Source organism: Scardinius erythrophthalmus (assembly GCF_964197995.2).
Source record: "Scardinius erythrophthalmus genome assembly, chromosome: 25".
NCBI lineage: Eukaryota > Metazoa > Chordata > Actinopteri > Cypriniformes > Leuciscidae > Scardinius > Scardinius erythrophthalmus.
In genome coordinates, this window is record NC_138245.1 from 28,719,333 (window position 1) to 28,734,498 (window position 15,166).

The following is a 15,166-nucleotide window of genomic DNA, read 5'->3' on the forward strand; positions in this document are numbered from 1 at the left end:
AGACGTGGAAAAATTTGTAGTTCGCAATGTCTATATTTGCACGATGTTGGTGTTGTTTCGTTCAAACATTATGGACCATGGCAAGCAGACTTTGGATAAAAAAGGAGAACTAAAACGAGAATCAATATCAGCGCGGTGTTTTCGAGATGCCGAGAGCTCCCATAGACAGTATATAAACGAGAGCTCCACGTCCGAGACTTCGACCGCTCCTACATGTACTTTATTAAACAGGTGAGCACATTTACATAAAATTAATCAATGTTATATAGTTCAACAATGATAAAATGTCAGAATATGATCTGTATGTTATTCTAATGTTGATCTAGCTTACTGCTAGTCTCATACAGACAAACTAACACATACATTTCAACACATTCAAATGCAGTTTAGTGTGATAGTGTAATGTTAGACCAAGTGAAACAGCGCTGCGTTACCTCACAAGTTTAATTTGTCTAATAAACTGACCTGTGAGTAATTCTGCGTGTAGTTCGGTAGAATGAAATGTCCATATTCCTTTTATATCCGTGGGACTTGCGTCGCGTGTGGAGCTGATAGCTGTCTCTTAGCAATCCTGAACTGCTTTATATCACAGTCATGATAAAAGCATCGATGTATTTACTCATCTATAAACATCATTAGATCGGTCGGCTTGACGTTGACGACAAGATCCATAATTCTTAGCAAATGTTGCGTCATCAATCTACGCCTTTGTTATTGTAAATAGGTTAGCGACCCCTAGTGGCGAAAAATGCCATACTGTCCGTCTAATGTAATCTGTACAAGTAGTTCAAACTAATATCATCTATAGAATATGTAATGCAATCATATCTGACATATACTGTAAAGCTTCATTGTTAAACACTTAGAATTTTTATTGAATTGCAATTCTGCTTCCTTTAATTCAAATTCGAATTGTAATTCTAGATCCTGTTTTTGAATTAGAATTCATGAGTCATTCTCAATTCAGTTATGAATTGTGCACAAGCCTGATATTAGCATAAATATAGATAGACATGAATGATTCCTCAAAGCATGACTCTTGTTGAAAAGAAGTGTGCTGTTACTTTACCAAGTGATTAGACTTTTACCAAGTAGATTTTTACCTAGCATCATGTTGGTGATTTTTGCACAGGCAAACAGCACTCATTTTCTTTCTAAAAAATCTAGTTTGAAATAGCTTCGCTAAGAACGTAAAGTCATAAAGCACATTGTATCAATCTAAAAGACTTCATGTAAAAACAATTAGGTCTTTTCAGGTAGAAGAAGTCCTCATTCAAGCCAGTGAAAGAGAAAGAGCTGATTGACTGTCTAAGCAGCCCCTGCTTGTTTAACGTCAGGTCGTGAAGCACAGATCTGCCTCACGCATGTCAAACTTCATCTCTCCAAGAAGTCTGAAGGAAAACAGGTTTCTCATTTTGCTTATTAAAACTCTCTAATGAGCATTCAACTGGTGTTTGCTTGTTACAAGCCTGAACACGGTCCAGTAACAATGCTTCTTTTGTTCTGTCCTGTGAAGAAATCCTCCCGCTGTTGTTCAAAAAACCCTGATGTCTCTGAATGTCCAGGACAGGTCAGAAAGGCTCTGATGATGTCACTTGAGATGGACCCAACAAATGCAGAACTGTTTTAATGTGGTTTGTGGCGTTTATTGCGCACGATTACGACACCCAATATGCGCATCCACAAAGAATGCTGCCACCCCATGGCTAACCCACAAACTGGTGCGATCATTTCCTCTCCGTCCTTCACTGGTGCAACAATGCCACTGTTTTTGCTGGATGGATCTGCTGGTCAGACGCATTACAGGTGTGAAAAAGCAGGCCTCGGTTTGCCATTCAGTCTGGGCATCATTCATCCTGGAGGTTATTTTTAGTGCTGAAAAGTTCAATGTGGTGCTACGTTTCTTTGGCAGCCTGGAAAGGTTTTTGAGCCAATGCTGGATGCTGCTGTGGCTAAAGTCTTATGTGTAAGGCGACAGCAATATGAAATGTTTATTAAAGGCTGCTTCTTTTGCCTCTTTATTTTTAACTCGCGCTGCTCGTCTGTATTTGTTGACAGCCGTGGTGGGTGTTCCAGCCTTTCTGCATAAGGCTGTCTTTTCTGTTCTTAAACAGATATCTGTTTAACATTCAGACACACCTACTAATCTTTATTATTTTACACTTTTTTTTTTTTTTTTTGATAGTATAGTAAAGCCATTAAAACTATGGAACTTATAGATGTATGTTAATAAATAAATGCAAACTGCAAACATACTGTAAATAAATGTCTGTTCTCTTGCATTTATGCACTTGGTACAAGAACATCATGATGTACTTTTTAACCGCTGTTGAAGGAGTTCACATGTAGTTTTTCTTTAGTACTGGGTCCAAATCATCAATCAATCAATTAATCCATCCATCCATCCATCCATCCATCCATCCATCCATCCATCCATCCATCCATCCATCCATCCATCCATCCATCCATCCATCCATCATCCATCCATCATCCATCCATCCAATCATCCATCCATCCATCCAATCATCCATCCATCCATCCATCATCCATCCATCCATCCATCCATCCATCCAATCATCCATCCATCATCCATCCATCCATACATCCATCCATAATTTTAAAAATAAAATAACTATTTTTTAAATAAATATAAAAAATAAGAAAAGTAAACATTGTTAAAAATTTGATAAAAAATAAATGTTATATAAAAAAAATATATATATACATATATATATTAAATACATATTTTTCATATTTATATATATGAATTATTTTCAAAAATAAATATTAAAAATAAATAAATATTAAAAATAAATATTTAAAGAAAAATAAATATTAAATAATGAATATTTTAAAATAAGTATTTTAATCAAATTAAAAAGTAGATAAATATTTTACATTTTATGCCTTTGAGGTTTAACCCTTTAGATAAAATAAATAAATAAATAAATAAATGTTACATTTTAAATGTGTATATTTAACTATTTTAAATATATATATAAAATGAAAAAATACATATTTTTCACATTTATATATTAATTATTTTCAAAAATAAATATTTGTATCACATTTTGAAAATATTTTACATTTTATGAGAAATATACGTTCAGTCAATCAGTAATACAAAAGTTGTGGGCCTATAGTATTTGGATAATCACAGTTTCAAATGATACCCTTCATGTACACAGGCTGCTTTCCACTGCTATCTTTCTTGACTCATTACCTCTCGATGCAATCCCATCATGCATCTGACTGATGAACTGTGCTCTGGAGCGAACATCTCGATAACAGACGAATCACTTTGAATTACTGCTCCAGTCAATGGGGTGTGCCGGTAGAGAAGAACACACGTTCAAGAACGGCGGGCAAAGCTCCTCTTATGCATCTGACAACAGTCTGGCGTGACGGGCTGAGTGACTGCACCTCCCGACCCACCGCATTCAGTTTGTTCAGGCTGGCTTTCCACAGACCTCTCGTAAGACTGGCAGTGGAGTGGCTCATGGGAACTCCCTCGCGCATGCCAGCTTTTCCTAGGGCGCTAAAGGTCGGGTTAAGAGTAAAGACTCAGTGGAAAATCTGTCGGAGGGGGTCTGTTGAATTTAGGATCAGTTGTTCTTCCTTGGATATTATTACAGAAGCGAGTGCTCTCCTGTGTTGGGGATGGAATCCAGGAAAACACAATGGAATGTGCCATGATAAATTTCATGTGGCACAGCAGTGCCAAAGGGCATAAACATGACGACAGCTATATGAGCGTCCAGTGAGGGTTTGTAAAAGTACAGCATCATATATGGTCAAACTGAACTAAACCCATCACTGACACACATGTCTTATTTTGGGGCATTTTTACAATTATACGACTCCTCTGTTACTCTAATGACACAATCCAAACGGGATAGTTTATAGTCTCTTTGACATTTTTATGCCTCATCGGGCTCTGCCATGTATCGGATTAACCAATATTTACGTAAATGATGATCTGTCTGCCTTCGCCGAGAGCTTTTAGCAGTTTTTTCCTAGGTGGTCCATTTGTGTCTGACAACCTGACACCTTCTTAACTCCACATACAGTTTTCTTTCTTTCTGGTCGGTGACATATGAGTGTTGTCGTCATCTGATAGGATAGGATAACAATAACTGCTAGCGTAGAGCTTGTGACAGCTAGGCCTACTCTGGAAAAATGTATTTAAAAAGAACAAAATTAGCTTTTAAATTATGTCACGCAAGTAATTCAATAGAAACACTGGAATACATTTAAATTCCAAACTGGCAGGGAGGTAAAAACTAGAGTGAAGTGTTTTTATTACTATTTCTGAGTGATTTAGCACCTCCGGGGCTGGTATGTAAGATGACCCGGTCTCTATAGATACTGAAGTAACTCAGTCTGGCCAATTGTTACAAAAAAAGAAGAAGAATAAAAAAATTAAAACCTATAACCTACTGTTAATTTAATTTAATTTAATAATAAAAAAAGAGAATTTTCAGATGTTTTAAAAGGCAAGCATGCAATGAAATTACATAAATCAAGAAATTACAAATCTCAACCCTTAATAACAGTATAAGAGCGACCTCTTGTGGTTGTCTTTAGTTTTGCGGGCAGCAAATGCATGAAATCTGTTATACCAACAATACATGCAGCCTAAAAAACTAAACCATTAGAATAACACTGTACATTCTATTCATTTACATTTTATAATGCTTTTTATGCGTTTATACAATACTTTATGGGAGACCCGGGCTACATATTTTCAGTGAATATTTTAAAGTCAGTTTATTAAAGTCTATATAAACACAAAAATTATTGGCTACAAAAAAAGCTATTATACATATTCACCGTTACAGCACCTAAAACAGTTTAACTGAGTTTAATAGTGTAATACAGTTCAATCATTTCTTTATTTCTTTTTTTTTTTTTTAGGTTATATTTGTTGACCTAACATATTTTATGCATAAAATAAAATAAAACAAGATACAACACACATTTGTGCAACTGGACGTTTGACTACTGAAACATAGCAAAGTAGCCGCTTGAACGGAACGTTAATAGGAACCTTGTAGCTGCTACATTTTCTAACCGGGTTTATTTACAAGTGACGCCAAACCTGCTAAACCAAACTAGCCTCATCTTTGTTGAACTGTTTTCGTTAGAAATCATAAGGTAAGACTCGCACAGACCTTTTATTTTCTTCCTTTGTTTCTATTTCTTACAGTCTTCATAGAAAAAGTTTGATAATAAACATAATGTCGTTTCATATTTTCGACGTGACTTGCTAGCAATGCTATTTGCTAGAAAGCTTGGCTTATTATTCAAATGAAATGTATATTTATTGCACTTATTTTTGATGATATTAATAAAAAACCTTCCACACATGGTGTTATATTATAAGCTATATCAACGGTTTTCAAACCGGGAGTGGTAGGAATCTTTCGGAAGGAAATGTTCAGAGAAAAACTAAAAAAGAATAATGAAAAATAAACAAGTAAATGAGTAAAAGAATAAATAAATAATACATCTACAGTACTACAATACATAAAAAAATTAATAATGTAACTTTAAAAATATATTCCAAACTATATAATATTATAAACAACATGTATATTCATTTATCACAGTATAAATCTACACAAGAAACTATATAGATACCTTTTACATTTTGTCCCTTGCATGAGGATCATCATATTTGGGGGTTTGTGGCAGATTGAAAACCCTTGATCTACACTATTAACTCGTGACTTAAGTAACAATCTGTTTTATTGACTTTTTTCTGTCTTTATTTCAGTGAAATAATCATCTTGACTCCAGATTGTGTCCATCTGCTTTTAAAATGGAGCCAGCATGTCGAAAAGACAAACAGAAACAGCAAACACCGACCCGTGGAGACAGAACGAAACAGAAATCAGCCCAGCAGGAGCTGAAGCAGAGACAGAGAGCAGAGGTGACAGAGACACTCCCTCTTCATCCTCATATACTGATGATTTTACATAATACACAGATATGACTCATTTGTGCCTGGAACTGTCTTTTCTTATAGTAATTCACTACCAGCCAAAATGAAAATGCTCATTTTGCTTCTATTTCGCAATGGTTATTTTCATTACATTTAAGGGAAAGTTTAAACAATTAAACTAAATATCAAAATGTCTTTGTATGTCGTTCTTTATAAAATATAGAGCTGAAGAAGAGGAACGTGTTTTGAGAGTTTCAACAGGCATTTTGTGCTTCAGTGGAATCTTCTGTTCAAAGTCACATGATCAAAATGAGCAGTCATATGATCATAGATGACTGAAATAGTGCAGACTTCAAGATTTCACATCGTCTTTTTTTTTTTTTTTTACATAAATGCCCTACCGTTTAAATTTGGAATCAGTGCAAATTATTTTTTTTCCCCTCCAAAAGAAATCTATACTTTTATTCAGCGATTATGCATTTAATTAATCAGAAGTGACTTTCATAAAGTCACTCGTTCACTTGCATTTAGTGACTTTGAAATAGCGCAGACTTAAATGATTCATATTGTCATTTCTTTCGTTAAAATGTCAAAAAACCCTATAACTTTTGTTTATTTCCATGTATTTAAATTGCACATTTCAGACGGATTCATCTCAGTTAGTTTGTTCTCTGTTTCTGGTGCATTACAGATTTACGCCCTGAACAAAGTCATGACTGAACTTGAACAGCAGCAGTTCGAGGCCTTCTGCAAGCAGATGCAGTCACAAGCAGAATGAGAAGAACTCGTCAAGGCAAACACCCACTGGCTAGGGTTACGTTACGACGTTACTACTGTATATACATACCCCTGTCATTTAAACCTAAATGTATCCGCTGGAGAATGCATGGCTGTATTAGTGCACAAACACAGTACTTGAATCTGAGTGTACAATCACATTGCAAACATTGGGTATTATGTACAAAACCAAAAATATCATCATATTTATCAGAGAACCACCCTTTGAAAAGACATTCACTTACTCTATGGCATGTTAATGCCATCTGTTCAGTTTCATTTTCACTCTCTCATTGTTAATTGTGATGTTTTATATGACACGCAATGTGTATTGTCCTGAACGAGTATTACATTATGTATGAATGTACAAAGCTATTTTTATTGACAATTCGTGACTTATTGACGGAAGGAAAAAATTTTTATTTTTATTTTTTTTAGTTTATCATTAATTTATTTGTGACATACTTTAATACTGGTTAATGTTCCTTTTACCACAAACAGTTTTTGTTTAAAATTTGGTTATTAAAAATCGTATCTTGGAAAAAATATTAAATGATTTATAGCCTTATTTTCCTGCATCCCACAGTCAGCATACGCTGATAGAAGGGCTTTTGTCATATAAGACGCCTTCTTGGTTTTTCAATGCAAAACATGTTACATTCTGACCTGATTTTAGATGATTTTAAGCTTTTCACACTACGCTTAACCACTCATAACTCCACCCATTAGGTCCACAGAGGTGGAGCTGGACTAGGCCAAGCTCCACCCATTGTGTCCAGAGATGGTCCTCACTGCAGGGGGAGGATTACATATACCTAAACCTACCCATCTCCACCCCCTGATCCCTAAACCCACCCCTAAACCTTCCAATCTCCACCCCTTAGATCTGGATCCAACTCCGCCCCCTGGATCTCATGTGCTGCAGTGAGGTGCTACTGTCCAGAGAGGGGGTAGTGGGCATCATTTGGATCTGCAGTGAGCACCACTAGAGAACTAACACATTGCCTGTGTCCAAAATTGAATACTCTCTTGAGTAGGTACTTATTTTGAATAAGTCATTACTTCACCACTGCTAAAAAAGTATGTTCTACATAGTATGAATGAATGTAATCCGGACGTACTATATTCGCCATGTTGTCATTATCATGTGACCAACCAGTGTCAGTTATGTTGCTTCACTGCCATTCGTAAATCCTCTCCCATGGCCTCATGAGCCTCATGGTTAGTAAAGTGTCCATTGTATGCACACTTCAGATTCTCACAGAAAGTAGGAGGTCATCCGGTTACTTTTTTGAGTACTGTTAATTCTGACATACTTCTGTCACATACTGTTTTTCCCCTACTGTATAGTGGGGAAGTATGCAATTTTGGATGCAGCCACTTTGAGTTCCTTTAGACACGCCCCTCTCCTTCTGCTCCAATCAGACCTCTCTTGTAATTATAACAAGCAGATGTAAACGTATACCAGTAAATAGTTTGTGGTTAGTAAAACATTTTTTAAATGTATTTTAAGGAATTAATACTTTTATTCAGTAATGATTGCATTAAATTGATCAGAATTTAGCATTTATTTAAAATAAATGCTGTTTTTAACTTACTGTTCATCATGGAATCCTGGAAAATGTTTCACGGTTTCCTCAAAAACAGGAATTAACAACTGTTTTCAACATTGATAATAATAGTAAGAAATGTTTCTTGAGCAGCAAATCAGCATATTATAATGATTTCTGAAGGATCATGTGTCACTGGAGGAATACATTACATTTCAAAATTGCTGTTTTATTAATCAAATAAATGTAGCCTTTGTGAGCTTTCTTTCAAATACAGTGTAAATACACTTGTCAGTTGAACTCTAAGCAGGGACTGTCTTGTGGCACAGAAACAGAATGTCTGGAAAAAGTGTGCCTAAGGTCTTCAGATGGTGGGAGGTTTGGCCGTTTCCTCATCAGACCTGAACTTGCTCACTTGCAGTCATGAAAAAAGCCATTTGATGTTGCCAGTTTCCAAATCATAATGCAAATGCAAACGCAATGAAGGTCAGAAAGAGATAATGTTTTGTCATTTATTTATTATCATTTTTTAATGTGGAATGAGCATGAGTAAGACCTATTTGGATTTTAAACCACATTAGAAGATGCTAATTACATATAGAATCTCTTAGAAGCGCATTATTAATCTAAGATAACTCTATGTAGCTTGCTGGAGCATATAGAGGTAGTTAGTGGTTGAGGAGAGCGTTACTCTAAAGTTCTAAAAAAATAAAGTAAAATGAATTCCAATCTATTTAGATGCTTTTTTTAATGCTTAGCATTACATGTTTATCCTTCAGCTATTAGTGTTACACTTGGTTAGTATTACACTTAGTACAGCAAGTGCAAAAATAAAAGCAAGCTGCGAGAAAGTCTTTTTTTAGGCAATCAATCATATATTTTTGTCTGATTGGTGTTTAGAGGTCTACGGTAACAGAGCTCCCAGTAACTCTCACTCCAAACCAGCCCTGCCAATACTTGGTGTCTTGACCGCCATGTTCAAATGAGATGAAGCGTAGGCCCGGGCCGTAGTCTGTGAATGTGTGGCTCACCTGTGACAGAAGTGATAAAATAGTGTGTTTAAATGCGCAAAACTAAGTTGAACTGAATTAAAACGACAGGCTAATAAAGAAATACTTGTATGAAGTAGAACCTAAATATACATGTAGAATAAACAGCTTTAGGTCATTGATATGACTAGTGGTTTGCATAACATTTGTTTTCTATTTTCCTATTCATTTCTTTTCACAGCTTTTAAGTGGGTATATTATGTCAAACTGGACTGGACTCAGATTCTTCACTCATACCTTTCTCCAAGAGCAGTCGTCACAGTCAGGGTCAAGGGTCACGTCATCCGGCTTAAATTCTTCAATGACCTCTTGGCTTTCATCAAGTAGGGTCACCGTGAGCTTATAAATACACCCACAGTCTGTTCGGCTACAGTACCTAAACACTCAAAAGAAATGATTGAATGGACAACGTGACAAAACTAAATTCCTGCCATTATGTCCACAACATCAAGGCTTACCAGTCCTCCACAGTGACAGCCGGCTGTGCGATATCTAAATTTTCGGGGTCGTAACCCTCTTCCAGCAAGTCAATCACTTGTCTTTTTAGACACGGCCTGGAACAGCGGACAGAAAAAGACATTGACACACACAGATGTACAATTGATGAATCAACAACACACACCGAAACACAAGCAGGGACAGTGTGAAAAGTGAAACACACATGAATCCTTTTTTCACCCGGCTCTTTTAAAGACTTTATTTTCCTCAACCTTGCCTATTCAGACACTATTCATTCTTTCTTACTCAAAAGAGGTGCAGAAGAATTTAGTGATTGATTCATCGTTGTGAGTGTGTCCGCAGTCCCCCGGCATGTCCTCGGACCGCCACTCGTCGCCTCCATTCATTGTCAACTCCCAGTGTTCCAGACCATCTGGTGAAAGTACATGTGACAACATATTAGATATTTAGGTGGCTGCTGATCTGATCAATTTATTAAGCTAAAGGAGAGTTGGCACGTGAAAGCAAATGAGTTGAACTTCATCTGAAACTACAACATTTAAACAGCATTTTTATATTCTTTTGTGTTATGCATGCAGTATGATGTTTTAAATGTGCAGTAAGTGATTTCTGAGAAACGCAGTTGAAAGTGGATCACCGTAGTGTCATCAGTGTGGATCACTGTAGAAAGAGAGATGGCTGAGAGACATTACAAAAGGAAATTGGTGAGAGGAATATCACTGGAAAAAGTTATGATCAGGCAAGAGCTTTAGGATCCGTGTTAATATTAGAAAAGCTTTCCAGTGCTTAATAACCAAGTTAGTTTTGTTGTTTCTGCTCCATATGTGAGTAACATTGGTTTTGCTGTGTTTCACAGAACCAAGATATGCTGTTGTAGTTATTTTAGCTCTAGTAACAGGACGTTTTTGAGTGTCATTGTTTGTCTGGAGCTATTCCAGAAAGCAAGGTTAAAGGGTTAGTTCATCCAAAAAATTATTTTGGATTTGCTCACCCTCAAGCCATTCTAGGATGAGTTTCTTCTTTCATCCAAACACAATCAGAGTTATATAAAAAATATCCTGGCTCTTCCAAGCTTTATAATGGGAGTTAATGTAACCTTAGATTTTGAAGCCCAAAAAAGTGCATCCATCCATCATAAAAGTAATCCATACGGCTCCAGGGGTTTATTAAAGGCCATCTAAAGAGAAGTGATGTGATTTTGTAAGAAAAATTCATTTTTATAACCTTATAAACTATAATCACTGGCTTCCCGAAACAGCCTTACCTGACACTCGGTCAGGTCAGAGGTCACTCTTCTGCTGGAAAAAGACTCGTGTACGGCCGTTGCGGGGAGCCAGGGATTATAGTTTATAAAGTTATAAATATGGATATTTTTCTTACAAAAACGCATCGCTTTGCTTTAGAAGGTCTTTATAACCCCTGGAAGCCGTATGGATTACTTTTATAATGGATGGATGCGCTTTTTTGGGCTTCAAAATCTAAAGTAACATTCACTCCCAATATAAAGCTGGGAAGAGCCAGGATATTTTTTAATAAAACTCTGATTGTGTTTGACTGAAAGAAGAAACTCATATACACCTAGGATGGCTTGAGGGTGACCACACAATGACATTCTCAACTGAGCACCGAATCCAGGAGACATCATGGAAACGGACACTAAGAAGAAGCGTGTTATACTTCTTTCGTTTAATGCCAATTTACATTCTTAGTGCATATCGTCACCTACGGGGCAATTGTGCAGTCATTTTTTAATCTTATCTTTTAAATCTTCCTTTAATCAGTTTTTTATTACTGTGAGCATGAATTATATTGTTTGCTTGTTTAAAAAAGAGAGATGGATTGAGCTAAAAAAAACTTTCAAAGATAATATGACCGTATAAGTTTATATGTATTTGTTTAGCCATTTTACTTCCACATTTGTTGTGCGATGTATCACATATGCATTTTAATATAGAAACATAATACGTAGAAAATTTCCCATCTTCATTCAAAAACCTTTTACTATGGCTATTTACATACCCTGAAAGTTACCTCTGTTTTTGGAACTGAAAGTTGAGGTTATTTGCTTACTCTGAGTAAACTTACCCAGTTACGTCGCATAACCTGCTTTCTGGAATACCCTGCAGTTGTGCTGCTGGCGACTAACAACCACCTCTTGCTTGTATGTACTCTTGTGAACTGTGTGTTCATTTTTTGTTCTTCCTTGTCATTCGTTCGTTATCTTCATTTTATTTTTCGCTAAGCATTATTTTGCTTCACTTCAGATATGATAAAGTGTCACCCACTCATTTTGGGGGAGGAGCAATGAAGCGAGGGGTGTGTGTTTGTTTGGGTTGATTTCAAATATCAACAGTGCTTCTCAGAAATCACTTACTGAACATTTAATGAATTTTTAATGGAACATTTGTACTTTTAAAAATATATTTGTCACACTACAGGGCTGTTGTGTACTGCTAAAGGTGATTAAAACTGGTTTCCCTTATGCATTGCCTAACCTAAAATCAACCTAAAGGTTTGGGGTTGTCGATGTTGAAAACAGTTGTGGTACTTAATATTTATTTTGAAACCGCGATACATTTTTAAGGATTCTTTGATGAGTAGAAAGTTCAAATGAACAGCATTTATTTGGAATAGAACATGTTAAGACATTATAAATGTCTTTACTGTCACATTTGATACATTTAATCCATCCTTGCTGAATAAAAGTGTTAATTTCCTTAGTAAAAAATGTTTAAACATGTAAATAAATATACATAAATATAACTTACCATCTCCATTGGGATTCTTTAGAAGGTTTCCAGACATTTTGTTGAATCTGCTTTTTCAGTAACTACTAGAGAAAAGGGGCAGATAAAAAGTGTAAAGAGTGAAATTTCTACAAATAAAAATGCTTTTTAAACTGTTCGTTGCTGTGACTTTTGTATCTCTTAAACCTCAGCAATCCCTTTTGTCATTCATACGCCTGGGGTTGATTTCATTTCCTGGATGCTGCAGTATAGTATTGCTTGAGTATTGGATTTCAAGAAATTCATCGCCAGGAAACCATGCATAAATTAAAGCCCACTATTAATGCAGTGCTAAAGCCGACAACTTTCAACATAACCATTCATTATAAAGCAGTAGTGTTTCTTTTCGTTCGAATGAGAGGCATTTGCTCAGTGAAAACAGTGATTGAGCTCTAGCTTAGCTCTTTACTGTAAACCGACTCATGTTTCTTGCTGTAGACCTGTTATAAGGAAGGAGCCTCTGCACATAGATAAAGTACTGTAAATGCATCACAGCACACACATAAAAAGGTAATGCGTCATTTAAACTGTCCAGTACTTACAGTGAGAGTCTGTCCACTCAGCTGAGCCCAGTGCTGTATGTGTCGAGGGCAGAGGCTTCCTGTAATATGATCTCTCTGCAGAACTTCTCTGATTGGCAGAATGAGGCACATGGGTCGTCCTACATCAGCAGCAGTATTGTATTTACTCCTGACAATTCTGCAAGAACATGTACACATTAGCACAAATGTCACTCAATTTACAGAGGAAAACCACAGCTGAGCTCAGCTGACATACAGAAAACAGAGGCAATCTTCAACAGCCAACACTATAATTCGTGAAGGGTGGAGAGGACTAATAATCAAGCCTTGTCAAAACCTCTTCATTTTTCATGATGCTAAAATCCATGTCAAAACTGTTAAAGGGGTCATAACATGTTTTATTATTATTATTATTATTATTATTATTATTATTATTATTAGTTTAATATGTTCTTTGAGGTTCAATTATAATGTTAAGTTTTATATATGCAAAAAGCAAAAAGATTATTTTCAACCTTCATTCTGACCCTATGTCTGAAATTATCTATTTTTAAGGGGTGGCGCCTTTAAAGGGATAGTTCAACCAAAAATGAAAATTCTGTCATTAATTACTAACCCTAATGTCGTTCCAAACCTGTAAGACGTTCGTTCATCTACGGAACGCGAATGAAGATCTTTTTGATGAAATCTGAGAGCTTTCTGTCCCTCCATTGACAGCTACGCAACTACCACTACTACCACTAATCCATATGAATTGAGCAGTTTAGTCCAGATTTTCTGAAGCGACATGATTGGTTTATATAAAGAACAGATTTAACTTAGGCTTTTATTTACATTTAAACATTGATAAGTGAACATAAATTGAATCTCAACCTAACCTGCTTGACACGCGGGAACAAACCTCATTGGTTTTCGAAGGTCAAGCGAACACACTTGAGCTTCTGTTTACCACAACTGATGTGTGAGTTCATGAATGTTTAAATGTGAATAAAAGCCTAAATTCAAGCTGTTTACCAAATGCAGTGATCATGTCTCTTAATTCAGAAAATTTGGACAAAACCACTCAATTCATATGGATTAGTTTTATGATCTTTATATGAGCCTTTTGAAGCGTCAAAGTGGTAGTTGCGTAGCTGTCAATCGAGGGATAGAAATCTTTCAGATTTCATCAAAAAGATCTTCTTTTTTGTGTTCCGAAGATGAACGAAAGTCTTACGGGTTTGAAACGACATAAGGGTGAGTAAGTGATGACAGAATTTTCATTTTTGGGTGAACTATCCCTTTAAAGCTGGTTAGTTGTTATGATTGGCTAATGTCAATTCATAGACGCTATTGAAATAAACCATCCACTTTTTTTTTCTGAAGCTGAGATACTTCTGAAATCTGTACAGAGAGCCAAACAAGCTGTTTAAACTGGAAACATCAAAGTGAATGGTGTACTCTTTCCTGTATTCTTGTACTCTTTCATTTGTCCTGTTGTCGACAGACTCAAGTGTGTGAAGTACGTCAGAAACTGAATGTGCATCTGTATACTGTATCCATTATAGAAAGCGTAAGTGATTATAATAGGTTTTATTGGCTCATGACCCGATGCGACGCTCAGATCCAGTGTAGGCAAATGTTAGCAACTAAGCGACTGATTGCCAGTGGGAGGGGCCTATGATGCGATGATGTAAAACTATTCGTCGATGTCTTGCTCTGAAGGCAGTCATATGCAAATGTATTTGCTCATATGACGTCACAGATCTCGCAATATCCAAACGAGCCATTTTTGGAGCTTGATTAAATAAATGCTTTGTTTATAATGAGGAGGACGTTTTAAGCTATGACACTTGCAGGATGTTTTAATGGTATAAAGACAAAGTCAAAAGATCAAGGCAAATTTGATTTCTCATGTCATGGTCCCTTTAAATGTTATATTTGCATAATGGAATAATTCATATTTGCACATATAACTAACAAATACAGAATTATATTATCAAATGAGGCATTTCATTTGAGATTACTTACCTGAGACAGGTGCACCTGCTTACATTTTTTTTCTTCATATTTATGATTTACTTTTATAAGAACAATA

At 36.0% G+C, this 15,166-nt stretch overlaps 2 protein-coding genes across 3 annotated transcripts; one reads left to right on the forward strand and one right to left on the reverse strand.

The window, feature by feature from the left end:
* Positions 1 to 5,081: 5,081 nt before the first annotated feature.
* On the forward strand, positions 5,082 to 7,264 carry svbp (small vasohibin binding protein). The gene is made up of 3 exons (XM_081357084.1): positions 5,082 to 5,157; positions 5,780 to 5,935; positions 6,639 to 7,264. Exons 2-3 carry the CDS (start codon positions 5,825 to 5,827, stop codon positions 6,723 to 6,725), a joined length of 198 nt encoding a protein of 65 aa, XP_081213210.1. The 5' UTR covers positions 5,082 to 5,157; positions 5,780 to 5,824; the 3' UTR covers positions 6,726 to 7,264.
* A 1,011-nt stretch (positions 7,265 to 8,275) lies between these two features.
* fbxo2 (F-box protein 2) lies at positions 8,276 to 13,444 on the reverse strand. Of its 2 annotated transcripts, XM_081357615.1 has the most exons (7): positions 13,346 to 13,444; positions 13,111 to 13,267; positions 12,551 to 12,615; positions 10,068 to 10,194; positions 9,782 to 9,877; positions 9,561 to 9,699; positions 8,276 to 9,305 (listed from the first exon to the last, which is right to left on the reverse strand). In XM_081357615.1, the coding sequence occupies exons 3-7, from the start codon at positions 12,585 to 12,587 to the stop codon at positions 9,171 to 9,173; spliced, it is 534 nt and encodes a 177-aa protein (XP_081213741.1). In that variant the 5' UTR covers positions 12,588 to 12,615; positions 13,111 to 13,267; positions 13,346 to 13,444; the 3' UTR covers positions 8,276 to 9,170. The 2 variants fall into 2 exon arrangements, with proteins under 2 accessions (XP_081213741.1, XP_081213742.1); XM_081357616.1 differs by lacking the exon at positions 13,346 to 13,444 and having other exon boundaries at positions 12,551 to 12,612; positions 13,111 to 13,320.
* Positions 13,445 to 15,166: the final 1,722 nt, after the last annotated feature.